This window comes from Gekko japonicus, unplaced genomic scaffold (genome assembly GCF_001447785.1).
Source record: "Gekko japonicus isolate JY-2015 unplaced genomic scaffold, Gekko_japonicus_V1.1 scaffold3284, whole genome shotgun sequence".
Lineage (NCBI taxonomy): Eukaryota > Metazoa > Chordata > Lepidosauria > Squamata > Gekkonidae > Gekko > Gekko japonicus.
Genome location: NW_015171600.1, coordinates 64840 through 73279, shown reverse-complemented (window position 1 = coordinate 73279; position 8440 = coordinate 64840). Strand labels below are relative to the sequence as shown.

General features: G+C 45.2%; 1 protein-coding gene across 1 annotated transcript in view; it reads right to left on the bottom strand.

Annotated features, from left to right (window-relative positions):
* Positions 1-594: 594 nt before the first annotated feature.
* The window catches only part of LOC107117741 (olfactory receptor 14I1-like), an 8758-nt gene continuing 912 nt past the window's right edge, over positions 595-8440 (bottom strand). Inside the window, exons 2-3 of the mRNA XM_015419904.1 lie at positions 1107-2028; positions 595-793 (exon numbers count right to left, since the gene is read on the bottom strand). Of these exons, the coding sequence (XP_015275390.1) occupies positions 595-793; positions 1107-2028 (1121 nt within the window). The remainder of the gene's footprint in view (positions 794-1106; positions 2029-8440) is intronic.

Sequence of the window (8440 nt, the reverse complement as noted above, 5' to 3'; positions counted from 1 at the left end):
GGAGGCTTGGCTGGAATTACCTACAAACACTGGCTGCCAACACCCAGGGACTTTCCCCCACTGATGAAATGTGCCTGCAGCCAACCCAGGTGTTGTGTACTAGGTTCAACACATGGAGAAGCTGGAAACTATGTGATTAGCAGCTCATGGTTTATTGGTACACAACACACAACAACTTTTACCAGCTGGAGCGGCCAACTATATACAGTCCCTGGGGCACCCCACCAGTCCTATTGGAGGTTTTGAACTTCCTGCCACAGTTCTGATAGGTGCTCACAGGATCCTAGCCCCTATTGTTCTTTAGGAGCCAAGCTCGGGTTGCATACTGCTGTTGCCTAGTGGCAGTCAACGGATATAACACCAGGACCTCCTGCACACACACCCCGGCTGATCCAAACCCCAGCTAAGTTTGCTGTGGGATCATCCAGGTAATTGTCGCTCCACATGTTGCCCAGACACACAGTTCCATCTTCTTCTGAGCTTGTGCTGGGCTGATCTGAGGAGCAAGGGCAGCTGCCACCAAACCCTGGCCAGTGAGCTAGCCCTCAATTGGCCAGTGCTCCCCCGCTGACCAATAATTGGCTACCCCCACACTCATACTTCCTCCAAAAGAATGGGGGGCAGGCAAATGCCAGCACCCACTCCCGGGGCAGGCACCAGTCTTTGAGTGGTGGTGTAGTGATCTCTGACACAGGCAGAATTATTGGTTTGGGATTGTGATGAAAGATGCCTTCCATTGGAGCTAGAAGACCTTATGGGATCAAAGCTGGAGGGTGACCTCAATATCTTCCACCTCCTAATTGCAATTATGTGTTTCAAACCATGTTTGTTCCAAGTGGGAACTCAAACTCCAAGCTTCAAAATTTCCATCCTCACAGTTGAGTACTGAAAGAAAGGGGGGGAGGAGTCCAAAGCTCACCAACTTCTGCTTGTGCTTCACAGATTTAAAAAAAATCCACCAAACCATATTATTTTATATTGTGTATATCCCAAATTACAATGTTGATAAAGAAAATCGCCCAGAAAAGATAATTCAACACCATTTTCCAAGAAAAATTTGGCTGGAGCTGATTTGGGGAAATTGTCCAAAACCAGTGAGCTTCAACAATGCAATCTTTATGTCTTTGTTTCTCATGCTATAGATGAAGGGATTGAGCAATGGAGGTAATATAACATAGATCACTGCAAAAAGGATATCAAGATCAGATGATGTTTTTGCAGGAGGCCTTAAGTATGCAAACACTGCAGTGACAACAAGCAGAGACACCACAGTGAGGTGGGGAAGGCAAGTGGAGAGGGCTTTTTTCCGACCCTGCACAGAAGGCATTCTGAGTACAGTTGCAAAAATCTGCATGTAAGTTATAATGATATAGATAAAACATCCTCCAACTAAGCTGCAGCTAAACAGAAGAATTCCAATTTCAATTAGATATAAGTTTGAGCAGGAAAGTTTTACTATTTGTGGAACTTCACAGAAGAACTGATTGATTATGTTGGAGCAGAAGGTGATGGCAAAAGTGCCACTGGTGTGTAAAGTGGCATTAAGTATACCGACAAACCATGCACTGGCTGCCATTCGAATGCAGGCTCCTTTATGCATGATTGTCTCATATTGCAATGGACTGCAGATAGCAACATACCGATCATGTGCCATTACTGTTAGGAGGGCAAAATTTGACCCTGCAAATAAGACGTAGACAAATACTTGAGCCACACATCCTGAATAAGAAATGGACCTGGTGTTCAGGAGGGAATTGGCTATAGCTTTAGGTACCGTGACAGAAACTGAGCCAAGGTCCAGGACAGCCAAGTTCATGAGGAAGAAGTACATGGGGGTGTGGAGATGATGATCAAGAACTACAGCAATGATGATGAGAAGATTACTAATCACTACAGTTGCATATACCGCTAAGAAGACAAAGAAATATAAGATCTGTAGTTCTCGGATGTCTGAAAATTCCAGGAGCAAGAATTCAGATGTGGAGGTAAAATTCAGCATTTTGCTCTCAATATCCAGTTGCAGGGTACCTGTAGGGTTGAGTGGAGGAAATGTTTTAGAGAACAATCCTCAGTAGGTCTCCTCGAAATTACTACACTGGCTAATTAAATGGTGTATGCCCCCCCCATCAGAATAACGAGACAGACAACGGTTTGGAAGTAAACAAGGGCCACTTTATTAACTATTTAACATAACATCCGGTCTTGAGCCATTGGTCTGAAACCCCTGAAACCTTCCAACGTGCAGAGAGGAGCATACCCTAAGAGGTTCCCAGAAGAGGTGATCACTGTTCCCCACCCTGGACCTTAGAAATACGAAGGCAGCTCCTGATGACCAGTGTTCCCTCTAAGCTGAGTTAGTGTGAGCTATCTCACAGTTTTTTAGCCTCCAGCTCACACATTTTTGTCTTAGGTCAGGAAGGATGGCTCCAGATCAAACTGATTTATGCAGTAGCCAAATCGCTGGTTCACAGCTTTAATGCCAGTTGCTCACAAAGTAGAATTTTCGCACACAAGACTCCACAGCTTAGAGGGAACATTGCTGATGACCCCCTGTTCCCTAATGGGGAAAATGCTGTATGGTGCTCACCAGTTCCGGTTTCTTGCCCACATCAACCTGCTACAGCCAAGACCAAGCCTCTGCTTTGGTCTTTGCTCCCCACTAAAAGCCCAAGACTGATCTAATCCCTTGGAGCAACTCCTGCAAAAATAACCTAATTGCTCTTGTTTGATAGGTACACCCTGTCAGCCCTATACAGGTCCTGGAACTCAACTGTCCTCCATGTGCTCCCACATCTGGCGGGTGGCTGTACGCCTAGCGGGGGTCTCCAAATTGCACCATACTTGGCAGGGCAAAATAACCAACCCCACTATCAGCACTACTGGGCCACCTTGCTCTTATCATCACAAGGTCAGCTTCCGCTTGTAACACCAGGGCCTTGCCCTTCATGGTGAGTCAGAATAGCCAACCAGAGTATCTGCACTCTGGGCCACCTTGCTCTTATCACCACAAAGTCAGCCTCCACTTGTAGCACCAGGGCCCTGCCCTTCATGGTGAATCAGAATAGCCGACCAGACTATCTGCACTCCAGGCCACCTTGCTCTTACCATCTTAAGGTCAGTCTCCACTTGTAGCACCATGTCTTTGCCCTTTGTGATGACGCAGAATAGCCAACCAGACCATCTGCACTCTGGGCCACTGTGCTCTTATCATCGCAAGGAAAGGCCCTACTCGCCCAGAGCGGGCGCTAATTTCCACAAATAGGTGCCTGATCAGTGGAGTTCCATCCACGTTCCTAAAGCAGTAACTGTCATCCCAACTTGAAGTGCAGCAACACCTCAGGTTCCAAAAATTGACCCTTATTTCACTGCCAGATAAATGGGTTGCCTCTGGTCCTCTAGAGCTCCCTTTCCCCAATACCTTCATAGAATGCTTTAGTAATTCCACTACATTCACAAAGCAATGTTTACATCGCACAGTAATTGTGATTTGCAAGGCACTGCCCAATGTTCTTAGGGCTTATGTTTACACTGATCAAATGAAATAAATTACTGATATTCCTGGGTAGCAAAGGAAGCCCGCTCCCTTTAAAGGGATGTCAATTATCCAGTGATGTTATTTACCTCCATGCCATGAAAAACTACAGCTGTGTATTTCCACGCATTAAGTCTCCATTAAACAGACAAGACTTTTTCCCTTTGGATCTTCTGGCAACCCTGCACCCTGAAAGATAGGAAACTGAGGCCTGGAATTGTCACTGGCTAAAGTCTATATCAGAAGAGAACATCTCCAAGTCCCCTGATCTAGTCCCTGATCCCCTGGATTGTCAAACTGTGGAAACAACACTAGAGGAGATCTGGATCAATTCTCTTAGTGCCTTGGCGCTCTTAAAGAATTTTCCAACGATTACAAGCAGACCTGAACAGGGAGGCGTCCATTGTTTTAAAAATCAAGGTACTGCCCCAATAAGCATTTTGAAATGCTTCTAGGTATATGAAATGCTTCTTTAATAACCACTAAGAACCATCATAGCCAACCGGTGAGTTCGGCTTTAAAAATGAGATATTGCCAATTTACAATGTGGTGTCACTTTAAAAACCTGTATAATTTAATTTTGTTTGCTTGTTTGGTGTTTTAATTATTTATTTATTCTAAAAAACCTTACCATGAAGAGAGCACAGCACCTCTCATTTCTTAATAGAAACTGGGTTCCTATCCTAAAGACCAGGACAAGCACACAGAAATGTGCACTGGCTCCTTCTTACCATTCGATGTATGCACATACGTGCAGGCTGTATGCACACTCGCCATAATGTGAAGATGGCTCTAGTGGCCCCTATTTACCTGTATGTAAGTAAGGTTGGGCTGCCAGGTCTAGAAGTAGTTTCATTTCTCCCAAGTGCATGGGCAGAACAGCCGTCTGGCTTCCCAAGCCATGCTGATTCTCTGATGGGTCCTGCTTAACCCTTGCCCCACTGGAACCTCCCTGGAAGCCATCTGCCTAATTTCCTATTGCCGTGGCTGCACCGACGCATCCCAGCCGGCACCTCCCACAGCCTGTCATAACCAATGCCACTCATCTAGGCCCTGGCAGCACACTGGGCTTCCGCTTAAAGAGAAATGCATTATTAAACCTGTGAAGAATGCTCATTAGGACCAAACCAATGACATGTAAAGACATGCCAGCTGTCAGATTCCCAGATCACAGCGTCAGATTGGAAGTCACACTGTATCCCTGCTGAAACAGAAAACATAAGGTACAAATGACGTATTGCAATGGATATTATGAATGCTAACACATGACAAAGACTAACCTAATTTTGCCAACTTAGTGTGCATTCACACTGTCAAGGTCACATGTAGATGATAAGGATTCCTTCACAGAAGGAAACCATTAGAAGATCAGTTGTTTTCCATTCAAATTACACTTGATTTCACCCACACACACTGAGTGCCCAATTGAGCTACCCCGTTCCTAGTAGCTGTTCCCATTGGCTGCACTCCCACACCAACCTAAGGAAGAGGGGAGCGTGGGCATGTGTGTGTGTTTAAAAAATAACACAAACCGGTGGGGCCACTGCTGAGCTTCTGCTGCCTCGAATATCTGGCAGGTGCCGAGGTCCCAGGATTGGGCCATGGCTGCAACAGACCAGACCACCGTCAAGGCTGTGTCAGCTGCTACCACAGCCCCGCTGCCTAGATTGCTGACGTGGCCTCACCACCCGGACTGCTGATGCGGCCTCGATCCTCCAGCTGCCTGAAGCCTGCTGCCATTCTGAGCTCGCCGCCACCATCAGGAGCACACCGCCACCGACAGAAGCCCGTGGCAACAGCAGTGCACCGCCGCTGGGTCTCCCTGCCACCGCAGAAGTCTTCCCACCATTACCTGCTGCTGACCTCAAGCCCAAGGCCTCAAGATAAGCAAGCAGCGAAGTCCTTGTGCTCCACTCTCAGGAGCACATCGGAGCAACTGTCATTGGGCAGGAGTAGAGCCTGGCTGTTTATCCTAGCCGGCTCCACCCCCTGCCCATGTCATGATGCCTGGCATTGTGGCTCTGTTGCTGCCTGGCTTCCTAAGGGCGGCAAAGCAGCCCCCAGAAACCAGCAGCGTTGCCTGGGAAGTGTTCTGATTGCACTGTTAATAAATTAACATAAGTGAATGGTTATTTAGGATTCTTTGTTTGACCATCTCAGCCTGGTAGCTAACCTTGTGTTGAATAAACAAAGAATGGGAGAATGCACATGGCCAAACTGCACCGGTGATCAACACCTCTCTGGCTGTCCCCTCCCTCCCCATGTTTGTTTGCTGAGAGCTAGTCTTCTAAAACTTCCATGTCCATAGACTCTGGAAACTTGACTTGGAACTATACCAAACCTCATAGAAGGATTCCTATCCAACTTGTGCATGCATAGGAAGGGACAGTGGACAGTTTCCTGATCCCTTATCCATCTCCTCATGTAAAGGCTGTTGTTACATGGACAATACCTCCCACCCCCACATGTGATGAGACTTTTGGGAGTCCCCTCCCTTGAAGTCCTATATTCCTGACAGACTGGACAGGGGAAACTGGCCAATAGGGTCCTTCTTTTTTTTAGACTAGTTTTTCAGCAATTAATTAAAATTATAGGTGGAAATTGTACGCTGACGGAGCCTTAGAGAGCCTTGGGGCCCTGTTGTTAAGGCCTTTCTTTGATGCCTGAGAATTACTTTAACTCTACCTGGCTGATTCTATGAATTCTATGAATGCTGCATTCCCCTCTTAGGGTTTCCAAATGATCAATTTCACCCCATATTAAAGCAGGTATCCTGGATCACCCAGAGAAGCACCACTTTAATCATGTCTCCACCAATCCACCCTACTCAGTTGTCATCTGAATTTTGTCAGTCTAGTTCCCCACATCAATTAAACCTCAAAGGTGACCCACTGGTACTTCTAACCCAAACCAGATATTTCCCCCTATCTCCAGATTCCTACTCCAGTGGTCCTTAAGCCCAATGGTAATAAAAGGGCTCTTTCACCCAGCAATTCAGATTCAAACATCCTTGAGAACCAAGGACCATTCCCAAAGACCATCTCTCACCCACTAAGGAATCTCATACCACATAACCCTCCATTCCTTCTAATCCAACAACAAAAGTATATTCTATTTATATTCTTCCTTTTACCCCATTAGACAGCAAGAACCATCCCCTTAGAGTATGTTTTGCTATCCAGCTATGAAGTTTTGAATATGCTCTGTCTCTCCACTTTTCTTTAGGTTGCCCATTTTATTCTAATTAAATGTATATGTTTTGAATGTCCTTTGTGGATGCACATGAAAGCTTGTACCCAAAATTAAACTTTGTTGGTCTTAAAGGTGCCACTGGACTCAAACTTTGTTTTATTGCTTCATACCAACATGCCTACCCACCTGAAACACACATGGCTCTATGAGTAAATAGAGAAAATCTGGCACCAATCACTCCAGGAGCAATTCTTCTAACACTCTGAGGTAATTTTAATTTAAAGAATTATTTGTGAGTAATGAAACACTTCCAAATAACACAGCAAATCATTGTCGAAGATTGTAGAAGATACTTCACCTTTGAAACTGTGCTACAATCATTCTACACTCACACACCGATTTTCCAATATATTGAATACCTTGGAGTCCTGTTTCTTCTCCAGACCTTTTCATCTTAGATTCCCTGTCTCCATTTCTGCTGAAGTTCTGTCATCAAATATTCTTTATTCTTGATGTGGATGTGGACCAGTGAATAAATAACATTAATTAAGATTTGTGGCAAATGAGAGAAGGTCTGCTTCAGTTTCTTGTTCAGCTGTTTAAATACATGTATCCACTTGCTCTGGCCATTCCCTGGATGACTTGTTACAATGGAGTCTGCTGATTTCCGTCAAATCACAATAAAAAAGGCTGCGTGAGTAAGAGAGAGCTGTTCTTGGCAACTTGCTCCCAGGAGTTCTCCTCACTTAACTGCCAAGTGCTGCTGAAATCTTTTCCCTCTGCTGTATTCTTTTTTTCCTATTTCTGTAACTATCTTAAATAGATCATTAGTGCAGCAAGCCTGTGCATGACGTAAGACCAAATGCATCTAAGCAATGCATTAGAGTCCTTCCATTTTGCCACCACGCACCCAAAAGAAAGATCCCACAACAGATTTGGAGTTAGGCTTAGGTTTATTAAAATTTTAAGCTGAAGTGCATAAACAGATTTTTTTTAAAAAAGCAACAAACATTTTTAGGGACCTTCTTTGAGTCTCCGAAGATTTTTGCCAATGGCTGGGCAGATCACAGTTTTTCCAAGCTTGCCTTGGTATTCTCATCACACTAGGGTCTCATCACATTGGGGGCGATTTCTCACTAGAGCTGCCTCACAGCACAGCCGCCGTTTGCCCCAAAACAAACATGTCAATTTCACACCCGAAGCTCCAGGGCTGCATTTTGACTCGCGGCTTCACCCAATTTCCTTCGCAGTTTCCTGATCCTGTTTTTTTAGGATCATGAAACTGCGGAGGAAATCAGGCGAAGCCACGGGTCAAATGCAGCCCTGCAGCCTCGAGTGTGAAATTGTCATGTTTGTGTTGGGGCAAACGCACTGCACTGCGAGGCAGCTCTAGTGAGAAATCGCCCTGGTATTCTCATCATCACAGTATCATAATGCTCCTATATAAATCGACCTCATTTGGAATACTGTGTGCAATTCTGGTCATCACACCTCAGAAATGATATTGTAGCATTGGAAAAAGTGCAGAAAAGGGCAAGTAGAATGATACAAGGTTGAAACACTTTCCCTATGAAGAAAGGTTATAGTGCATGGGGCTCTTTAGCTTGGAGAAATGACAACTGAGGGGTAACATGTTAGAGGTTTACAAGATTATGCCTGGGATAGAGAAAGTAGAGAAAGTAGTACTTTTCTCCCTTTCTCACAATACAAGAACTC